The sequence below is a fragment of the Hippopotamus amphibius genome, chromosome 16 (assembly GCF_030028045.1).
Source record: "Hippopotamus amphibius kiboko isolate mHipAmp2 chromosome 16, mHipAmp2.hap2, whole genome shotgun sequence".
Lineage (NCBI taxonomy): Eukaryota > Metazoa > Chordata > Mammalia > Artiodactyla > Hippopotamidae > Hippopotamus > Hippopotamus amphibius.
The window spans coordinates 27,568,991-27,592,624 of record NC_080201.1 but is presented as its reverse complement, the minus strand read 5'-3'; the positions used below and the strand labels follow the sequence as shown (position 1 = coordinate 27,592,624).

Sequence of the window (23,634 nt, the reverse complement as noted above, 5' to 3'; positions counted from 1 at the left end):
GCAGTTCCACTAAATAACTAAAAATGTGTGTGAAGATATAACTATAAGAATATTCATGAAGGGACTTTTTGAAATAGCAAAAGGTTAGAAACAGCTTACATTTCCAATAGCAAAGAATAGATAAATAAACAACATTACATTTATTTAATGAAATAGCATATAGCTAATAAAAGTGAGGTAACTACATATAATATACTGGAGAGATGCTCATGATGCATTATTATGTGAAGAAACTGTTGTAAAGCAGTATGTGTAATACGTACAGTGTGACTCCACTTTAAGAAACCAATTTAAATGTACATATTTGGAAAGATATATCCTGAAAACTTAGCAGCGGTGTTCTTCTCTGAATGGTGAGTTTATAGGTGAATTTTTGTTCTCATTTTTACCTGACTTCCGTGAAATCAGGGAAAAAATAATTTGCTTCAGTAATGTATATTACATATGTACAAATCATACAGAAAAGTGTATGACTCAGGCCCCTTGCTCCATTCACCATTGAACCCTTACTCTGTGTCACACACTGAGAACACAGAGATGAAAAATAAGCAGTTTTTGCCTCGTTTCTACCCTCCAAAAGATTATATACTCCCATGAGGAAGATGGTTAAAAAAACCCAGGTAGTTACATTAAATATGATAAATGCTGTTACAGGGAGAAACACAGAGGGCTGTGGGAACCCAGAGGAAGGACTTAAATTTTAAGGAATTGTGTCCCTGTAGTTTCTCCTTGGTTTCTTAAACTGATATTATGATCTGTTTCTACAGGTTGTGCTGTCCTCCAAACTCTGCTAAGAAGCTCCTCGGCGAGCCTTTCGTCCTAAGACAAGCTGTGCCCGTGGATCTGTTCCCTCACACCCCGCACTGCGAACTCGTGCTTCTCTTCACTCGATAAGCAGCCTCCTACAAGCCTGCAGGTTCTTTGTTAAGGCTGAAGTGTCAGGTAACTTGCAGGTTCGGCATATTGCTACCTCGCAGACCCTGAGAGCATTACCAGGGAAAGCAATCTTTGGATCCTGAGCAGGAAGAATACAGTGGGTCTCCTACCTGAGGCTCATTTCTAACCTTAGTTTTCAGGTTTGCTGGCTCTCTTGCATGTTTGCCTGGTTGTGACCACTCCTTGGCCCTGGATCTGGACTGTTCCTTCCTTTTGCTGTCAGCCTGTTATGGCTCCCTTGATCCTAGTCTATATAGTCTGTCTCCTCTGTCTGGCTCTGCCTGAGGTGGGGTGACAGCTGAGCTTTTCTCTGTATCTGGTCATAATGTCACATTGACCTGGGTTACTATATCTGCCCAGAAATTTTACTAGATGTGTTCTGCATTCATGAAGGAGACAAAGATTAGAACTAGAAACAAGTCTAGCTTTTTTAAAAAGCAGAGTAAGCTTTGAAGCGATTACAGAGTGACTGCGTGATCTCAGTAGAGATTCATTCCTTTGGGTTTTCTGGGCTTTGAGGCTTCCAGAACAGCCTTTAAAAATGTGGTTACACTGAAGAGCAATACCGCCAATTAGCTCTCACCTATGGAGGGAGAAGTGGTTGTAGTAGAGACCCTATGGGAAGGGAGACCATCAAAGAAGACACTGAATACCTGTAATTGTGCTTTGTAGTATGGAGGCAGAAAGCTCCAGAATCCCCTAATGATCCAGTATATATATACTATAATAAACTGGATATTGAAACTGACATTCTCTAGTCATGATTTCTTCAACTCTGGAGTTGATATGGGATACGTGCCCAACAATTAAATTATGTTTTGAATCGTAATAGCCTAAGGACTTGTAACTCAGCACTGTCTGATTTACAAACTGATATCAGGTCAGCTAGTGTTTTTAATTCTCAATCCTAAATATCTCTAGAGAAGCCTCTTTCTCAGAAAAATAAGGCTCTTAAAGCTACTATATAAATATCTATATAAAAAATATTAGAAGGAAGTAATCTAAAATGATAAAAAGTGTTGATTAATGGTAGTCAGATAAATTTTATTTCAATTTCCCTATTCCATTTTATGTAAATATTATTATATATTTATATATCATATACATTGTATATTTCCATTTCCCTATTTTTTATTTTATATAAATATTATTTTTATAACTGAAACATCTTAATGTAAAGCAGAAGTGTAAAGTGACTTTTATTTTCTCCTCCTTTGTTCCCCATATTTGTAAATGGCAATCCCATCTATTATTTATGTAAACTGGAAGCCAGAGTTATCTTGCTCATTCTCATAGCCAACTGCCTACAAGGTGGATTCCACCTGGGAATCTCCTAGGTACTCTGAACTCATATCTAATGTTGCATGCTTCTCATCTTTCCCCCAAACCATATTTCCAATTTTGATGAATATACCAATCTCCTTGGTCACTCAAGCCAGAAGCCTGGGAATGAGTCCTTCTTCTCCTATACCCTCTGCCCACATGCAGTGTATCACCAAGTTTCCATCCCTGCAGGTTACCATCCTCTCTCACCAAATTCTTCCTGAAAGGGCCATCTTCCCAACTTGTGCTGCTGTATTCACTGTTGCCCCCATCCATTCCAGTCTCTAGAGCCAGAGTGAGTTTTCTGAAATGCCAATCTCATTGTGTTTCTCCAGTGCTTGAAATCTGTCATGGACTTCTTTTAAAATTAAGTCCCCGATTCTTCATGTAGCCTCAAAGACCCTTCATAATCTGGGTAGCGTCATTTTTCTATACACATTGAGTTTCTTTCCTTGCAAAAGACAAATTTCTTCCATTCTGGTCCTTTCTACATTCTGTTTCCTCAGCTTGGAATGTGCTTTTTTTGTTTTGGCTAACAACTCATTTTTCTGTTTTTAACTTAGCTATCCCCTAAGGAATATCTAATGAATAAATATAAGATTAGCTGTAGATAATCAGCTTCCTGGTGATTCTGTTAGTGTTACATGTTGTAAGTAAGATGATTTTAGAATCATGTTTTCGTCCTTTTTATAATGAAAACTTTAAACATACAAGAAAGTTGAAAGAATAGTACAATGAACACGAGTATATCCACTGCCAAGACTCAACAAAAGTTAACATTTTGCCATATTTGCTTCATCTGTGTGTGTGTCTGTTCTTTGATAAACCATTTGAAAGTAAGTGGTAGACACCATGACACTTCACCTTTAAACATCTCAGCATACATCTTCTAAGTATAAGGACATTTTTCTCCATAACCATAATACTGTAAGCCCAGCTAAAAAAGAAATTCCAGTACCTCACTGATCGTTACGAATGTTATCCAGTATCTAGTCCAGTGCTTCCCAAAGTGTGGTCTGCAAACTGCTTTGATGGTTCATAGGGAGATAAGGAGCTTGTGCCAGAGTGTGTATCAGTGTGCCACATCCTTCATTTAGGAAGTTTCACTACCAAAAATATATCAGCTGGACTAAGTTGTGTGCTTAGTGACCTGGTTCATTTACATGTGTGGGCTGGCTGAGTAGGACTGCTCTATATTCAGGTTCCCCCACCTGTCCCCTCAATGTCTTTTATGGCCAGTTCACATGTTGTATTTGAGTGAGGTCTCTTTTCATCTAGAACAGTCTCCCCACTTTTTTTTTCTATAAATTTATTTATTTATTTATTTAATTGGCTGTGTTGGGTCTTTTTTTTTTTTTTTGCTGTGCGCGGGCTTTCTTTTAGTTGCAGTGAAATGGGAGCTCCTCTTCATTGTGGTGCGTGGGCTCCTCATTGCCGTGGCTTCTCTTGTTGTGGAGCATGGGCTCTAGGCGCATGGGCTTCAGTAGTTGCAGCACATGGTCTCAATAGTTGTGGCTCACGGGCTCTAAAGCGCAGGCTCCATAGTTGTGGCGCATGAGCTTAGTTGCTGTGCGGCATGTGGGATCTTCCTGGAGCAGGGATCGAACCCATGTCCCCTGCATTGGCAGGTGGATTCTTAACCACTGCGCCACCTAGGAAACCCCCCACTTTTTGTGAATGGCACTGACTTTTAGAGACCAGGTCTGCCTCACTTACGAATCTGATTGTTGTGTGTGTGCCCAACCATCCTGGTTTTCCTGGGAGTCTCCTGTTTAATGCTGATCCTGCATCCGGGACATTCCTCAGTCCTGGGCAAACCAGGATGGTTTGTTTTCTTATGATGGTGTTTAGCTTTCCCTTCCAGCCCCCGGATTTCCTGTACACTGGAAGTTGTTGGATCTAGAGGCTTGAATAGATTCAGTTTTGATAAGAATGCTTCATAAATCATGCTGCATACTTCATGTAATATCCCATCCGGTGGTACATAATGGCAGTTGTCCACTTTTTTTTTTATAAATTTATTTATTTGATTTATGTATTGGCTGCATTGGGTCTTCGTTGCTGCACACAGGCTTTCTCTAGTTGCTGCGAGCGGAGGCTACTCTTCATTGTGGTGCGCAGGCTCCTCATTGTAGTGGCTTCTCTTGTTGTGGAGCACAGGCCCTAGGCGCGTGGGCTTCAGTAGTTGCAGCACATGGGCTCAGTAGTTGTGGCTCACGGGCTCTAGAGCACAGGCTCAATAGTTGTGGCGCATGGGCTTAGTTGCTCTGTGGCATGTGGAATCTTCCTAGGGCAGGGCTCGAACCCGTGTCCCCTGCATTGGCAGGCAGATTCTTTACCACTGCGCCACCTAGGAAGTTCCAGTTGTCCACTCTTAGTAAAGGTGATGGTTAAGGTGGTGGCCCTCAGAAGTCTCCATGTACTTTTAAATTTCTCTTCCTAATTAACAAGAAAACTACGGTGTTACTTTGATACCATGTGACTGTCCTGTTCCCCAATAACCTCTCATCTAAAAATTTCAGCATCCATCAGTCACTGTTTCCTGACTCGGTAATTTGTTGTTCTAATTTTTAAAATGTATTTCCTGACTTTGTGATTTAATTGGGGGTTGCAAAATGGTGATTTCCTAATTCTGCCATCCAGTCTATGCTTCCTGGCTCTGGCATTCTTCTGCAAAGATGAGCTTTCTCTCATCGAGAGGATATGAACCAAAAAGGCCAGGTAAAGACCTAATTCTTTCCCCTCAAATACCAATTTTCATGTAATAGTTACTTCCAATAGTAGAGAAGTAGTTTTGTTTATTTTTTGAAATTCACTTAATTCAATGTTTTTCTTAATGTAAATTCAGTGTTTTACATTCAGTTCAGTCATTTTCTTTGTAATGCTCAAATTTTCTCCGGTTTGAGCAGTGGGAGTCCCTTGAGTCCTTTTGACATGCTTCCATGAGTCTTTGAGCGCTTCCTTAGATTCTGACAGAAGAGTCCTAGGCTCACCCATACATTTTTCTGCGCTAGTCCTGGAATCAGCCATTTTCAAGGAGCCCTGGTTCCAAGTGGGGAATGGTATTTAGACACCAAGATCTGGATGCTGGATGTTAGAAGCCAAATCTAGTAGTCCTGTATTCCAGTCTGTGAGCTGTAAAACATTACTACGGTGACAACTGTCCTGATTTACTCGGAAACTGTAACTTTCAGTGCTAAAACCAGGAGTGTCCTAAACAAACCAGGACAAGTTGGTCACCCTGAATTGGCCATATTGTCTTTTATTATCATTTTTTAAATTTCATTGAAGTACAGTTGATTTACAATTCACATTGTCAATACGTGGTAATGATTACGGAAGAATAGTGGAAATTGGGATTGGGACATGTGGACCAATAGTAGCTAAAGTAGCTCTAAATGCTCAGGCAATTTAAGGGTTTATACTAAATGATCTCTTCCAGCTGTAAAATATCTAGGTCTAGGGCAGTGGATCACAAACTTCAGTGCACATTAGTATCACCTTTAAAATCCTGATCCCTGGGCCTCAGACATTCCAATGTAATTGGTTTAGGGAGGGGCTCAGGCATCAGTATGTTTCAAATGCCTCCCAGTGATTCTCACGTGCAGCCAAGGCTGAGAACCAGTGGTCCACTTGGGGCTCTCCCTTTCACGGTGTGGTCCCTGGACCAACAGAATTGTCATCACTTAGGAGCTTGTTAGAAATGCAGACTTTCAGGTTCCACCCTAATTGGATGAGACCCTCTGAGGGTGAGGCCCAGCTATCTGTGTTTTATTTCATGTGCTTTCCAGGTGATTCTGATGCACACTCAAGTTTGAGAACCACTGGTTTAGAGTGACAATTCTCAGCCTTGGTTGTGTCAACGGAAATAAAAACATGCAGTGTGAGAGCTGTGAGTTCAGTTTTCTTTGGGGACTTAGTGAGGACTAAAGCCCGGGAGACAGCCTGTCAGAGAGCTCTGAGGAACTGCTCCAAAAAGATGAGGTGAGGAGGTCAGCATGTATGTTATTTTGGAGAAGGGGATACATGCAAGCCAAGCACACATCTTGGTAGAAGGTTGCTGCTAGTCACGAGGAACAAATATCTTAGCTAATGATTTTGGTGCTTTCCTTCCTCCTTCCCTCCGTCCCTTCCTTCCTTCCTTCTTTCCTTGGCTGTGTTGGGTCTTCATGGCTGCACGCGGGCTTTCTCTGCTTGTGGGGAGCAGGGGCTACTCTTCGTTGCAGTGCGCAGGCTTCGTAGTGCAGTGGCTTCTCTTGTTTGGGAGCACAGGCTTTAGGCACATGGGCTTCAGTAGGTGTGGCATATGGGCCCAGTAGTTGTGGCTCACGGGCTCTAGAGTGCAGGCCCAGTAGTTGTGGGGCACAGGCTTAGTTGCTCTGCAGCATGTGGGACCTTCCCAGACCAGGGATTGAACCCGTGTCCCCTGCATTGGCAAGTGGATTCTTAACCACTGCACCACCAGGGACGTCCCTGGTGCTTTTCTAAGTATGGGAAGATACAACAATCTGGGCTCATAAAAAGTTTTCCTGAAAATATGTAACTATCTGAGGGCCTGTTCTGCCTGTTTTCCCAGAGCAGAGTACGTCATTCCTGATCTTCTTCCTGAATTCCTTTCAGGGTGTACTGTAGGTAGAACTGAATGGCAGGCAACATTCTTTGTTTTACAGTTGGCAACATTAGAATCACCTGCAGACCTTTTTTTTTTTTTTTAGCATTTTTAAGCGATTTTTATTTTAAAAGTATTTTTATTTAAGGTATGTATTTTTTAAACTTTTTATTTTATATTTGAGTATAGTTGATTCACAGTGTTATATTAGTTTCAGGTGTACAGCAAAGTGATTTAGTTTTACATCTATCTTCTTTTTCAGATTCTTTTCCCATTTAGGTTATTCCAGAATATTGAGTAGAGTTCCCTGTGCTATACAGTAGGTCCTTGTTGATTATATATAGCAGTGTGTATATGTTAATCCCAACCTCCTAGTTTATCCCTCTCCCTCACCTTTCCACTTGGGAACCTTTTAAAACAGATTCCTGGGCGTCACCCCTTCAGAGATTCTGATTTAATTCTCCTTGGGTGTGGCCCTAGCATCATTATTTTAAAAGCTCCCCAGATGACTCTAATGTAAGGTAAGGATGAGAATCATGGCATAGGGTTTTTTTTTTCCTACAAGCCCAGCGTTTGGCTTGATGAGTAAAAACGCACATCAAGTTGCAGATAAAAACTAACTAGTTGGGAAATATATAGGCCAAATAGCTTGCTTTTCTGCTTCCTCCTTGTCTACATACATGCAGAGTCTCTGAACACTGGTTTGCAGTCCTTTGCAAAGGTTTTCATCCCTTTAAAGCACTTTCTTTCCCATTCTTTCTGCAGTGATTTTGGTGGGTGTAGTAGGGAGTAGGGCTTCGATGCCATCACGGACTAGTGATCCTAGACAAGCCTTAAAGTTGACCCTCATACGTGGCAAGAGAAAAGTGAGCTTATTTTAATATTAAACTAAGACAGTTGTTCTAAGGGTTGGTCCCAGCCTGCTTTCTACCTGGCTTCTAGAACGGGCTGCTTCTCATTAGGCACATCTTAGAGTTGCTGAACCTCTGAGTGCAAATTTTGCCTTTGCCCTTATTGCGGGTGTGGAGTTGCACCTACAGCTGTGCTTCCCAGTCTTGGCTGCACATTGGACTCCTCTGGGAGATCTTCCAAAAATCCTGGTTCCTGGGACTTGGGCACTACCCCCAGATCTTCTCATTTAATTGGTCTGGGATGTGGCCCAAGCATCTGGATTTTTAAAAGATTCTCCAAAGGTGATTCTAATATTCAGCCAGGGTTATGATCCTCCAATGAAGGTTGTGGTTCCTGAACTTGTCTGCACATTAAAATCCCCTGGGGATCTTTTAAACCTTCCAAAACCCAGGCCACACCCCAGGTCCATGAAATCATCACAATCGCTGGGGTGGGTCACAGGTGTTGGTAATTTTGAAGTTTCCCCAGGGATTCCCATGTGCAGCCAGTGTTGAAAACCACAGGGTTACGGTATTTGATTGGAGGTTGGGAGAGAGAAGAGAATGATTGTCAGTTGCTGAGGTTTACATCTGCCAGCCCATCACTTTTAAAATCATGTTTCCAGTTTATAATTTACAGGGTCATTGCCATTTTTCTAAGAAATATATTTCAAAATGGCATGCCATAAAGTAGTCATGAACCAATGGAAGCTCCCTTAGAGCTCACCAATTCATGCACGTTCGAAAGGACAGTTGAAATGGAATATGATTACGATGTCCCAGACGTTAAAATTTTCCATCAGCGGATTTGATTTCATCATTGTGTGTATTTGCACATTATAGTTCCCGTGGTTTCTCGTCCAAGGAGACTGTGTTGGAGGGGCGGGGGCAATGGTGACATCTAGCCCAGAGCCACAACGTGGAGGCGCATGTCAAGTCCTCACGTCCATTCCTAACTGTTAGGGGTCCTCAGGGTCCACAGAGGGGAGAGGTGTTTTCTCTGAGGACCTAAAAAAGAGATTTCAATACATAAAGGTGTTGGGATTCCCTGCTTGCATGTACGGATCACCTTTACTTGTAACCAATACAAGGAATACTGAGGAGGAGAAGAGAGGGCAGGTACTTAGCTGTTTAAGGGTCACTCTCCTCCAACTGGACTGTAAGATTTGAGGGAATAAGGGGTGTTCCGTTATTGTATCTCTCTCTAGCATCAGCCGTGTGTCCGAAATGTAGCAGGTGCTCAGAGTGGCAATATAGCATGCTGGCCAAGACAACCAGCTTTGGAATCAGCCTGACCTAGCCTTGAATTCTGGCTCCATCACTCCCTGCTGTGTGACCTAGGGCAAGTTACATAACCTCTTCCATCCTCTGTTCCCTGCCCCTCTAGCTGTAAAAGAAGGGTAATAATAGTACTTCCTTCATGAGACGTAGTCAGCGAAACAATATTTGTAAAGCACTTTGCACATTGCCTGGCGCATAGTTGGCATGGATTAAGGGGGGGAGTTATTCCTAACAATTCAATTATTTGTTGAAGGAATACATGGATGTGATAGCCTGCTTTCCCTTTCCTCTCTTGAGATGAACGAGTCAAAAGAATCAATTTGGTGTCTGTAAGACTGCAATACTTAATTTCAGGCAAACAAAAGCAAACACATATTGGAAAGAGTCCCTTCCCTGTTGGTGTGGGTGTTTCTCAGCATTTGTGTTACAGTCAGATATTACAGCTTCTAGTAAAAAGTTTAAATACAGTTTGAAAAAAAAATGACGCATAGGAAACAGGTAAGGCCTTCCCGCTCATTTTGTCATCCTCATAATAGTGGTTGCTAAAATAACCCACTTGTCAAATCCCTGTGTACTGCTGTGAGACGTGCTGATGTGAGACATATTTTCTGAAAATAACCATGATGAGGTGTTATGAATGAAGGGCTTTGGTACAGAAGTGATAGAGTTCCCTTCTGGGTAGAATAGCTCAGGATCACAAATTGCCCAGACACCTACTAGCTTACCTGTTCCACCTCCTAAAAGGAAACTTGTTTCTAGAGGTGTTGTGTTTTGTTTTTTTGTTTTGTTTTTTTAACTAAATATACTATAATCGCTGCATGGGATCCTGGGTTGAATCCTGCACAGAAGAAGGACATTAGTGGAAAAACTGGTGAAATCTGAATAAAGCCTTAGTAAATAGAATTGTGCTCATGTTCATGTCATAGTTTTGATCAATGTGCTGGAGTTATATGAGGTGTTAACGTTAGGGGAAGCTGGGTGAAGGGTATATGGGAACTCTTTGACTATATTTACAACTCTTCCATAAATCTAAAATTATTTCAAAATACAGTTTTTTTTTTTTAAACCCTACACATAGTCTTTTAAAAACTAATACTGATTGGAAGCTCATTCTAGAAAAACCCAGTCTGGGCAGGTGTTGAGGCCAGGGCCCCAGAAAGAGAATAGTGCTCATCCAGACACCCAGATATGTGCTAGATGTTTGGCTAACGGTAAGCACCACCAGTCACAAGGTAACGGGGTGGGGCTGGGGGAGAGCATTTAGCATTTCTTTTTCAATAAGGAATTTCTGGCAGCCTATCAAAAAATAGTTCCTTTCTCTCCGTAGAAGCTAGCTTCGTTCAAAACACAGCAGCCCTACTTAAGAGAGGTCCAAATCCATGTTTCCTTAAACTCCCATCTTGGAGTTTGGTGGGCTAGATGTTCTGAAGGAATTTCTCATTGGAGTGCTAAACCTGAAATGGTCATGTACCCTGATCTTGAGAAGGGGCATGGGAAGAGGAAGGATGCAGTCATTTTAAAGCACCAGCCCCCTTAGCATTCAATTCTTGATTCCCTGAATCAAATGATCTGCAGAGTTAACTCCTGTGTCACTAAAAAGGCAGGTGCCTCAGTAACCTAGGATGAGCAGCATGACAATTTTAAAAAGTGTATTATAATCAAAGGTGTTGTGGCGGGGGGCGGGGGTAGGGTGGAAACTCAAAGGACTGTGGTGCTCTTCAGTCTCTTTGCTTCGTTAGGGATGAACTCTTCGATGTGTTTTCCATAGTTTTGATCAGCATGTGTACCTAGTTCCTATTTTGCTGTTTTCATGTACCATTATTTCACATTCTGGTTCCCACCTGCACAGGGTGCGTCATTGGCATCTTTCATGGCTGTCTACCATTCCATTGTATCGAATAGCAGGATAGTTCTTAGGGCTGGACTTGTTTTTCTGAGCAGACATAAAAGGCCTGCTGTCTCTTAGCACCAGAGGTCTATTTTCGTTCCTGGAAGTGGCGACTCGCAGGAGCGTGGGAGTGCGTGGGATTCCTGAGTCATCATCACACAGCACAGTTTGAGCGCTTTGTTAACATCCCTCTGCCCACCACCCGACAGCAGAGCCCCCCGGGCTCTCTGGTCCCGAGCCAGGCACGTCAGGGGCACCAGAGCGGAAGTACCCGTCCTACGACCCACAGGTGATACTATCTCCCTGCCAACAGCAGGACGTTCCTGCTGCTCTCTCTCTTACCTGGGTACCAACTCCACCTGTGTTTCCCACAGAGCTTAATATGAGAGAAAAGGCAAGGGGGAGTGGGAGGATGGATGATTATAGCGAAAGGAAAAAGGCACAGGTCAGGGGTGCCATGGCTGCAGTTTTTAGGTGCACCTGTGAACATGGAGTGGGATGGGGGGATGGTTTCAAGTCCTGGAAAGCTGGGCGATAGAGCTTCTGTTCTCTACACCCCTTCCTGTCAGAAATCCAAGTCTGGGCCATCCAATAAAGGGTTTACAGGGGTGAATGACAAAGCAGTGAGTCCAGGCTTGCCCCCTACTCACCCATAGCCAATGGTGTTTTATAGTTAAGAATGTTAGTTGGCAAAATTCTCCTGAGTGGTGTTGTGTTCAGTGTATTTGGTTAAGTCTTGCCGGTTGCAACGGCCTTGAAAATGAGGGATATTTAATAGGATTCTGGGAGGGAAGAGTGATATGTGAAACACAACTGGGATGGCCCATACACCAAACACTCAAACCTTCAGGGGATTCGTGACTAGGTTAGCTATTCTTGGTTTCCATCTCCAACCCTAAATCACCACAGTTCTTCCTTAACCCTTGTGGTGTACTGACTCTCTGACCCGTGTTCTGCAGGTCATACTGGATACTAACCCTACTGATGAGACACTACAGGGTGGGTAGAAACAGTATATGAAGAGTGGTGACACGATTTCAGGAGTAAAAACCACTCAGAGCAGAGGGACCCCTCTACCTATACATATGGAATTCTCTAGTCTGAAAGCCCAGGTCTGTCTTGCAAGACAAAATGGACAAGTACCCGGAGCTTGTTGAATGATGGGCCAGGGTCATATTTTCGAAGTGCATCTGACAGAAACGAGACTTTACAAGTCCTGGAGGAGGGAGGCCAAGACCTTGACAATGAAAGGAGAGAACGCCAAGGCAACCACTTGCCTGAAAGAAAATTTGCCCTCAAGGCTCAAGAAACTCTCATTCATCTTGGTCCCTGGGGTGCCACGCTGAGACAGATTTGTAAGATGTTTTTGGCAGGTTCCGGATTCTCAAAGACAAGGATATGGGAGGCAGTGGTTGGCAGTGGTTATAGTTACCCTAGATTCTCTATACTCTTTGCACTAAGACATCTCTCTTTGGGTTGTTCTCTGCAGAAAAGAGGATACTTCTCCCAGAGAAGAGGTATAGCTATCGAAGGATCTAAGACCCTCCCCTAATCATAATAATAGTAGCTAACATTTCATGAGCTACTTATTATGTACCAGGCACTCTGCTAAGCATTTTGCTCTAGATTGTCCCCTTTGGTCTTCACGACGAGCCCGTGAGGTACATACTCTTATTCCTGTCTTCACTGGGGGAAATTGCCTGGTCACGCAGCTTGATAAAGGGTTTGGAAAGTATGGTAACAGCCTGCAGCAACAATATTATTCCCTCAAAAATAAATAAGCAAAAAAGAAAAAAAATGAGTATGCTGGCTGTATTTGGAGGATATTCTTTAAATATTTTTGACTGAGAGATTTTATGTAGGAAAATTTGGTTCACACCCAGGAACACATATATTGTACAAAGGGAAGTATACCAATACACTGAAATTCAGTTTTGTCAGAGGTTGTTTCAACCTAAATTCTCCACCTTGCCCATAAGATAGCACTCCCAACCCCTTTTAGCCATACTTTCCCTTCCCTCTTGGCTGAGGAAGTGTGCCTGCCTCATAGACATACATGCCATAAAGAGAAATACGGGTGGTCCAATTTTCTGAAGAACCTTGGTTTTTTGAATTATAGTCTCCTGCCTGATACAACTCTTCTTCAGTAAAGATATTTGCTGCGTCCCTGGGTGAGAATGATTGTCAGCAGAATTCTCCAGTGACATTTATTGGGAAAATTGGAGGAAAGTAGGTGGGTCAAGAGTGGCCAGAGAAGACCCAGGGAAGGGAAGGAAGACAGCATACTAGCTTGGGCATGCAGGAGATGTGGATTTTAGGAGCATGTCTGTCAGTGGTCAGCTGTACAGTCGTGGGCAAGTCACTTAACCTCTCTGTATCAAATGCCTAATCTGTATAACAACTGGGGTTGGACTAGAGGTTCTGTAAGGTTCCTTCCAGCTCCATGAGCAATAAGCTGAGCCTTAGTCGGAATCCTGTCAAAGACCCACAAAATGCCTGGAGGTGGTCCCCTTGGATATAAGGCCATATGCAATGCATAATAGCAAATTCTGCAGCCTTTGACCGTGTCAGGCCCTCCAGATGGGGTTGTGAGACTGATCCTTATGTGCCAGGTTTCTATCTCTCAGAAACAATTATGGGCTAGTTGGTTTATATTGCCTGGTGAGACCATATAGGGTAGGAGTTAAGAGCATGAGTTATGGAGTTGGAACTTTGTTTGAAACCCAGTTCTACCATTTCCTTATGGGTGCCCTGGGACAAATGATTTGACCTCTCCAAACATCCGTTTCTGCCTCTGTAAGATGCTCGTCATAGAACCGACCTCATAGACTTGTGAAAATGAAAGGCAGTAATGTTTGTAAACCACTTAGCCAAGTCTGGCAGAATGGAAGTGCTCACGCACCCGTGTCTGCCGCGACCATGGATGTGCTTATTGCTGTCAACGTCGTTCTCCTGACATGGGCACGGTGAAGCTGCAGCATTTTTCCTCGGTATAGCTTTCTCCTTCTGGTTAGAGTCTGAAAAAAGCATAAGCAGATCTTTCTGGCCTAAAGTTGCTCTGGAGTCCGATGTGGATTTGGTTCCTTGCTCTGCATCTTACAGGCTGTGGGGCCTTGGATACGTTATTTAACGTCTCTGTAAAATGCTGGCAGGTCTACAGCCTACTCCCAAGGGTTTTTAAGAATACGATAATGAATGTGAAGAGCTTAGTGCTGCGCCTGACATCCAGAAGGCACTCGGTAAATGGGGGCTGTGGTACTGAAAGTAACAGCTACAGGAATCGTGACTCATGATCACCACCACTACCACGGCCCTCCTTGGAATGGAGAGTTGAATGTGTTGAAGCTCATACAGTTTTTTGCATACCTAACCTAAGTGTTAGGAGAGACAGCAATGGCTACTCCTGAAGGGACAGCAAAAGAATTGTTGCCAGGCTTCTCAGACAGTGGCTGGGAATGTAAAACGGAGTTATTTTCGGAGGCCTGACGGAAAATGATTCAGCAAAGCGTACTTCTCAGCAGAACAATTCTATTTATTTTTGCCAGTCCTCTTCCACCCAAGAACATGGTTTGGGGGGGGGGGGAGGGGCGGGGAATGTAATTCTAAACTGACCCTGTACTTCTAAGGCTCCGTTGCCATTGGTCACCCACAACATGTTGCTAACGAACTTCATCAGGAGCATCTGGGTACAAAGAGTCGGGGCTCTGATCTTCTTTGCTAAGGTCGTCTTCATTCTCAAACGGATGCCCCCTGACTGTTCTTGAGCCTGTTGGTGGGGGTAAGATTCATTTGATGGCTCGAATGTCGATATACAGGCACAATGGGAGTTCTCAGGGATATTATGTTAGAGTAGGTGGAGTTGTAGGTGGACTGTAGAGGTATTCACAAACAGAAATTAAAAAACTGAATAATTGTAATGGTTCTGTAGATGCAACCATTTGCTAAAGGAGGGATATGCGATGTTTCTTTGGACTTCCCTCCTTTTTTCTCTTTAGCGCTCTGTTAAAAGTCTAAAAAGAGAAAGAAAATAGGCAGTCACTGCAAGTGAAGCTAAGCACCAGGCTTCCTGTCCTTCCAGGTCAGGAGGCTGTTAGCTACTTTCCAAGGGGTGTAGATTCCCCTCCCCCCACTAGGTGCCCACCCTCTGCCCTGGCCTCATACTTTCTCTCCCTTTTGTTCGCTCCCCTCCACTTAAGGAATACTAACTGTAGGATCCAAAGGCTTCTTCCCTGGGATCTTCCAGTCACATCTCCTCTGTGTCCCAGGTGTCCATTCTCTTCTTTGCCCTTGGTTCTGAGCTTATAGAAATGAAAAATGGATTTCAATTTTGGACAGAGATGTAGGGGTAGATTCTGACATCTAGAAAGACACTTCCTCCACTCTTCTTCCAGATTCCTTCCACTCAACTCTCCATTCCCAGAGCAGTACCTCTCTCCTCCTCAGTGTTCCTGTCTAGAGCCCTCTGTGTAGGGATAACAACCCAAGGCTCTGGGGTAGCCTGAAGGACCAGATCCTTTGGAGAGCAGAAGTAACATTATAATATTGACAGTTTACTATTGTGGAGACTGGGGCTAAGGAATACTGAGATGGAGTAGCCATTAGCAACAATGGTCCTTTAAGTCCTCACAGCTTTTTTTTAGTGCCATTAGTATACTGGGAGAAATCATATATTATTATTAAAAAGCTTTCCAATAACACAAATGGCCAAGGAAAGGTACCTTGGCTCTTCTCAAAATCACCTAGAATCTTACCCCTAGAGAAAACCACTGCTTGTGTTTGGTGATTCCCCTCCAGATATTCCGTACGTGATGTGTATATACATCACGCTCTACATGTTGTACTCTCACTTGCTGTTTTCCCTAACAGAACATCAGGTTGTGGAAAACTTTCCATGGCAGTAAATACAAGTCAACATTAGCCCTTTGAAGGTCTGCATAGTATTCCATTGGGTGGGTGCACCACAATGTAGCCATTCACCATGGTTAGGCATTTAAGCTTGTTTCCAACTTTTAGCTGTTATACATAATGCTATGATTGAACAACCATGAGCATCCTTTGTGGGTACTTGTGTAATTATCTTTGGCTTCAGTTCAAGACATGAGATGATTGGCTCATAGGGTTTGCACAATTTTAAAGTTCTCGATATCTATCTATTGAGAGAGAGGAGGGGAGAGTAGAAGGGAGACAGACAACTAAACGACTCTCCCTAAAGGTTGTACCAATGTGTACTTCCACCACTGGAAATCATAACCTTAAAGATAACCCGATAGCCATCCAAACAAAGGTCTTGGGGCATCATACTGGGCTGCCAGATGGTGATCCCCAAGCACTTCATCTACTTTTCTTTCTCCTGACCACCAACCACAGTAAGAGAAAAGAGTTTTGGACTCAAATAGGAATACTGTTTCATAAATTGTGAGGGAAGGCCTTTATATCTTTTCTTCTCTGCTAACCACTGATCCAGGATTACCTTCAAAAAGATTGCCCTTGGCATATGGAGCTGGGGGCCGAAAGTCATCTTTCTGATTGTAGCGAAGCTTAGTGGTGTTACATGCACCATCGCCCCCGAGAACATTCACCCTTCTCCATGGGTTCGTCTAAAGCAAATGTTACTGATAAGTTCTTTTTAGGTCTTGTTCTTATATCTCCTTTCTGTAGAGCAGGAAGATGAAGGAAAAAAAGTCAGTTGGTGCCGGAGAGCTCACGGATGAGTCCCTGGGGCAATAACATTTAATCAGCCACTTACGTATAGGATTGACTTTAGAGGCCTAGGTGCCATTGACTGTTGTTCTAGATGCTGTCCTTTTTCTTTGGACATTTGCATCCTGGTAGCAACGCTGGGGAAGATAGAAAGGACAAAGCCATAGTGAAAACAGATGCAAGCTCCTTTATCAAATCCAGCTATCACTCCATCCCTGCCATATGTCTTTGGAAAATTAAAGGGACAACAGAACAACAGAACATTTAATCCCTTCATTCCTCAAAATCTTGATCACCTCCTGTTGTTCTTTTTCTTCTTCTTTTCCATATTCCTGTTCCCTCCCATCTTTCCTTATCATTGGGATCATCGGGGAACAGGAAGCAGAGAATGTGGGGTACCTCCAGGACATTCATCCATAGAATATTGCCAATAAGCTTCTTAAGGGGCTTTTTCTCCTTTTCTCCTCTATGTGACAAACCAGGACGTTGAAGCCCTGTTTTGGAGATGCTCTGATACTGATGGCTTAACTCATCCCACTGACGTGACCACTCCAATTGTGCCGAGGGGAGGGTGTACCTAACAATGTTGGGATGTTTGTGGTCACTGCCCTTGCCCCATTTGGGCCAACTCATCTTGAGAGACTTACTCAGCACTGCACAGAATCCATCCCCTCCCAGAACTCCTTGCTTATTTTTGAAGATTGACTTTTGCATGTTCTTATCAGTTCACCTAATAGAGGCAGCTCAGTACCTGTCTGATGAGCATCTTTCCCCAAAGCCTCTGGTGCCCTTAGAGGCTGGGATTCTCGATGGGGGTGGCTCTTGGGGAGTACACAGCTCTTCATATGTATCCCCAATGGCAGATAACAGCCAGCGCAGGCCTTCAATTATAGGCTGTTGGTTCCCTCTTTGGAGGTTTTTGATGGCTGAACAGGGTTCCTGTGACAAAAAGAAGAGTAGGCTTCAGCTCAGGAGGCTGGGACCCCTGGGGTTCACAGTCCCAGTCACCCGCAGCCAAAGAGCTCAGCTACACATAAGTTCTGCTGTGCTTGACAAAGCTCTTAATACTTCCTAGGAGACATTCAGCATTCACTCCTGAGAAGGTAAATGAGAGGTACAAAAGCTAAGATCCTTTAATCAAGTGTAACATCTTGAATGTGTGACCTTGGACAGGTCACTCAAGAGTCTCTGAGCCTTTGCTTTCTTAACCATAAAATGAGGCTATTGAAACTTCCAACTTTAAAGAGCTATTTTGCAGGCCTAATGAGAAAACAGATGGGAATGTGTTATAAAAGCGTGATGTTTATGATCGCTGTTGAGTCAGAAATCATCACTGTAGCTGTTGCCTGGCAGGGAGAGGCCTTGCCTGATACCCAGCATAGGAGGCTGATCACGGACTGGGCCAAGGGAGGCATCAGCCTTATTTGAGAGGACAAGGGAGGGGAGGGCTGGACACTTACCACTCGGCACATGGACTTGCTCTTGCTCATTAGCTTTTCCAGCAGCAGATATTTAACAATATCACAAGGTAGCAGGGCGTCTTTCTTGTCTTGCTTGTTGGCCAGGCTAAAGCCAGGCATTGGAGAGAGGGAGGGAAGGAGAGAGGAAGAGTGAAACTAAGATAGAGGCCAAGGGCAAGAAAAGAAGGGAAAGAGGGGGGCAACCAATTCTGGTACAGCTGCTATATATGCAGGGACCAGCTTTTAAGCCATCCCCAGTGAGGTGAGCCAGACATTTTTCTAGCCAGCTCTCAATGAAGGAGAGAATAGCACAAGTAATTTGAACCTGAGATAATCCCCAGGTCTCACGTCTCACTTCCACACGACACACTCAAACTTTAATTAGAATTGCCAACTGGGATAGGAACAGATTTGGAGCTTTTACATCCTCCCCCGAACTCTCTTCATGTTTGAGATGGGGGTGCTAACCAGCAACAAAAAAGGCTAAAAGGGAGTGGGAGAGAGGTGAGAATTGACAGGCCACCTGAATTATTACCCTGGAATAAGAGTTACGTAACTGTCGAGTGAGGAGGCCAATGGCACTGAATATACAAAAGAGGGGTTTTCTACCCTCGTCTCAGGGTCAGAGACTGAAGCCAGAATAAAGAAGCAAATGTAGGAAGGCAGTCTTCAGGAAGAGTTGAGGGATGGGTTGGGGGGGGGACAGTGTTGGAAGATCCAGATATTACTCTCCATTTCCCTTTAATGCTTGCCTTCAAAATTACCTTTGCACAGTTAGATAACAGGTTCCCCCATGGCAGTGCCTGGTAGAAAGTAGCTCTTAAAAACAGGCCCCAGAGGAGAGGGGGGCCCCTTTGCGCCACTCAAAGAGGAGAGGAGCTCTAACTGGATGTGACAAAGGGACCACCTAGCCCTTTCTCTGTCTACTTCTCTTCTAAAGGCATAAGATGGGAAGGGGAAATTGGACACAAAAGCAGACTCTTACAGTAGAATGGGTTTCCCGGAAACTCTTCTATCAGACAGCAGGCGGGTTAAGATGACCCTCGCTTCCTGAATGCGCCTTAAGTTACTGGAATCCAGAACAAAAACCAGCCCATGTGCCCGAGCATAGTAGTTGGGCCAGATTCCTTGGCTCTTCCTGTCTCCATTCAGGTCGTAGATGGAAACGTCATAATTATCCAGCAGGAGTGTGGTTGTTTCAGGTTTCACAGAACTGTCTGTCCTACTGGGGAGGACTATGCATAGGGGAAGAAAGAAGCGAGAAGAAAACAGGGGACTCTAGTTAGATGAAAGAATTTGTTAAACGATGATCTGAACCTTGACTAGAGCCTGCCCTGAGGAATCCTACGGAGGTATCCTGCCATCCTGCTCCCACTCACCGATCCGTCCTCCTAAATTGGCACTTTGTTCATGCCACCCTCTCCTGGCTCAGTAACCTTCTGTGAGTACCCACTGCACCGAAGATAGAATACAGACTCCTTTCCTTCCTAACCTGTCAGATCCATCGCTTCCCTGACTGGTGTCCAGGGTCCCTCGTACCCAATCTCTTCCTATGCTTCTTGACTCGTTTGCCTCTCCACCCCCGACTCCGCATGAAGGTCTTGCTCTCTCTTGCCTTGAGCCTTCATAAGATGCTATTCCTGCTGGTTAGAACACTCTTCCACTACCCTCTGCTTGATTAACACCTATTTTGTTTTTCTAATATCAATTTAGATCTTGTTTCTTCTAGAAAGTTTTCTCTCACACCACCATCCCCCAGTACAGATAAGGTGCCTTTCTCCTGCGCTTACCACTATCACAGCACATATTACAGTGTTATAGATTCTATGATTTATTTATCTGGGTTAGAAACTGCGACAAGATAGGAACCCCTTCAGTTTTATTTACTGTTATATTCACGATGCTGAGCACAGAAGCTGGTACACAGGTGCTCAATAAATATGTGTTGAATGAATCTGATGAATGAATGAACATCCTTTCTTCAAGGCCCAGCTCAAACACCTCTTTCTTTAGGAAGCCTCTCTGACTGGCCCAGCTCTCCCTTTTCTCTTGTTGAGCACATGATCTGTTAAACTGGTCCTTCCCCTCATTCTGTGCATGTGCTGTCTCCCCAGCTAAGATATAAACTCTGTGAGGGAGGGGCTCTGCATCTCCTTAGACACAGTAGGTATTCAGTAAATGTTGATCATACCGGTTACTGTGGATGAGAGTATGAAATCCTCTTATGTCTCCTCTGAGCAGCCATGCCAAACTCAGATACGTTCGCCCTTTCAAGGCTATGACCAGACCATACAATCCCACAGGGCATTCCACCCTTCACGTAGCCCCCTGAGAACTGTGGTTCAGCATGACAGTCTGTAGACACATTCCAGTTCTTTGAACTGACAGCACTTACCTGTGCTCATGCTTGGGTTCCTTGCCCCGAATGACCATGGCAGACAAAACAGTTATAGTGAATGATGTTGATAATAATGGCCTATGTCCCAAAATGTTTTATAGCTGGTGTCTTCAAATGTTCACACAAGTTACTACTTGTAGATTGGAACTTCCTCCCTAGGCTGTTACCTGTCATAACCATTTGCAGGCGTTGGGGGGGAGGGGCAAGCGATTGCATTTTGGGTACAGAGGAACCTACTAGATTGACTCTGGCAGGCCTGCATGGGCAGGGGTGGCCTGAGATAGTCTTCAGAATGTGACATCAGTGGCACTTTGCTTCTTAGCCATTAAAAACGTCTCTGTGACGTCACAGCCATAAACCTATTGGTTTATGAATCAGCCCCAAGTTACTCACCAAACACAAGGCAAGTTATACAGTAACAAATTAAATAGACTCCAGGCTCTGTCCTCTAGGAATTAGCATGGAAAGCAGACACTGTTCTCATAGGCAAAATACCGTAGGGCTAATTACAGATGAGTGCTTCCCAAAGCTTACTAGCCATTAGAAAGGCCTGGGGAGTTCTTCAAATATAGGTTCCCAGGCCCCACCCAGACTGGATGGGAATCTATGGGTGGAGCTGAGTTGGGTTCTAAAAATTATCCCCACTTTTATCAGGAATCTTGTGATTCATCCTGGCTCCTTGATTTTCTTGCTGCTGCTTACCTTTTCACCATGTCTGCCACTCAGAGAATTAGGAGAGGCAGAGTCAAGTTTGCTGCCTATAAGGTGAGATACCAGGCTGAACCACTGGCTAAAATATGCTTGGGGCTGCCACTCCAAGGGTGGGGGGAGGGGGAGAGAGGGAAAAGTTGGAAAGAGGCAACATGTAGCCTGAGGAGAAGGATCGAATGGGGGAGACTATTCATTCCATAAATGAATGAGTACCTACCTGAAGGTAGTAAAAGTACAGAGATTGAAGATACAGAGCTGAAAGGATCCATCCTTTTTCCTCAAGGGCTCACAGTATAGGGGATGGACTTGCAGTTGTGCAATGATGTTGTGATAAGTGCATGATCAAGGGAGGCACAGAATAGAGTGGGAGCTGAGGAAGGAGGCACTGGGCATTAGGGATGACTTTCCTGAGGTCAAGCTTAGGCTGTGTCTTCAGGCATTTTGTGAAGCAGGTAGATGATGGAGGGGATGAAATGCTAGGTAGCAGGAGAGCATATACAGAACGCGTGGGCATGTGAACTAGAATGGCGTGGTGCAGATGAATGGCAAGTCATTTGTTTTGGCTGCATCAGGGGGCCTATGTGGAGAGCATGGAAAACGAAGCTGGAGGAGAAATCAGGGACCACATCATGGAGGGCCTTCATAGTGTGTGGATAAGCAATTTAACTTTTATTTGGACAGCAACTGGGAGGCACTGAGTGGTTTCAAGCAGGAAAGGGCCACGATCCGATGTTTGCATTAAGTCCTTCGGGCAGCTGTGTGGACTGAATACTGGGGAGACAACCACAGACGGCAAGATCAGCCAGCAGGCTGTTTGCTGTATTTCAAAGACATTGATGCTGGCTTCAAGGCGGCCAGAGACAGGAGTCACGTTGGCCCTTTCCTCTACTTTGTAGATTGCTGCCAGGTTATATAAACAACCACCTCATCATAATCCATGTTTTATTTAATAAAAATCAGTGGAGGGCATCCTATGCCAGCCACTGTGCCGGGCTCTTTGACTGATTGGCTTCGTTAGCTGGGGCTTCGCAACTGGAAAAGTAGCTCCCTGCAATTCTGTGTAATGGCTTCCTGAAATGTCACGGTAGCAATCTGGAGACTTGGTATTAAACTAGCATGTCTCTGAACTGACACCGTTTCTTAAGCTCCAACCCTCTATATGAGCTGTCACAAAGAGTTATTGAATGAACTTCATCATCCCACACTTGCCTCTCTTATCTAGACCAAATTCCACTTTAATTGAGCTCTGAACCAGACACTTTCAAACATGCCAGCCTTCCTAATCAACTGCAGTGCTTTACGTAGTCTGAGTTCATTCATCCTGACACTGTGAGAAGAACTTCAATTAGGATATCTTGTAAAGGGAGCAGATGACAGACATGACATAAACAGGCTGATAATACCCGAGGAGAGGAGTGTGTGTGTCTGTATCTGTGTCTGTGTGTCTCTGTGTTGGGAAGTGTTTACCTTCAAAAGAGGAAACTTGAGGGTCATGAAATAAGGCTAGGAAGGAATGATTATTTCATTGGTCACCGGGACCCATGGGAGACCTCAACCAGTATCTAATGCTCTCAGTTCCTTACATCTCTGGAATGCCTCCGCAAGAAGAGTCTTGCCTGAGCTGTCCAGTCCCACTATGGCGACGGTTGCATACCTAGAAATGGAAAAGGAAAATGAGCCAAAGCTTTAAAAGTACTGTTAGTTCTTAGGCTTAAGAAAGATTATACTCTTCCTTGGTGTTTGGGGCTCTGCCTGCAGTGGTCCCAATGCAGTCATAAAAGGGACAGCCGGGTGGTAGAAGGTGGTGTGGGAACCCCTCTCTAAAGCCTCCAAGGATGCTTTTCTTCCCTGGTTCACTTGCCTTGTAGAATTGGTCATCCTCTCCCCAACCCTTCCCCTCATCTTGTAGATACTACTTAGTCACCTCCCCTAATGATATATATCATAAAGATTTGTCCTTTGAGGGACCATGGGCAGGTACATTGGAGGACATGGTGGAACAGGTCTAGAGAAATAATTATAGTATTACCTTCGCGGCTCTTCAGTTGCCTTTAGACGAGAACAGCAGCCGGTCAGTAGCCGGAGCATGATTCAGCTTAGTTCTTTAATATTAAGGGAAACAAGGAAACAAGAAATCAGCCCCGTTATTAGCTCTGAACTTAAATCAGCTTATAAGTACACAGGTACTGAGAAACAGAAAGCCTGGGACTGTCAGAAGTCCATTATTTCATTCTACCCAACCTTGTCCTTGTCATAGAGGGAGGGACTGGTTATCATCAACTCTAGTGGCAAAATGGGGTGATTTCTTATTAAAGCAACCCACACAGGCATAATGGCACCCCTTCAGCCATAGTTCATTCCTGTTTTGAATATCTTCATGCAACCTTGGAGGTGAGGGTGGGGTGGAGAGCTGTCTTAGAGAAGAACCAGCTTAGGTT

General features: G+C 44.1%; 1 protein-coding gene across 1 annotated transcript; it reads right to left on the bottom strand.

The window, feature by feature from the left end:
* Positions 1-16,474: 16,474 nt before the first annotated feature.
* Positions 16,475-23,284, bottom strand: LOC130838906 (ADP-ribosylation factor-like protein 13A). The gene is made up of 7 exons (XM_057712626.1): positions 23,226-23,284; positions 22,780-22,850; positions 19,073-19,322; positions 18,088-18,193; positions 17,379-17,566; positions 16,674-16,764; positions 16,475-16,579 (listed from the first exon to the last, which is right to left on the bottom strand). The coding sequence occupies exons 1-7, from the start codon at positions 23,282-23,284 to the stop codon at positions 16,475-16,477; spliced, it is 870 nt and encodes a 289-aa protein (XP_057568609.1).
* Between the last annotated feature and the right edge of the window lie 350 nt (positions 23,285-23,634).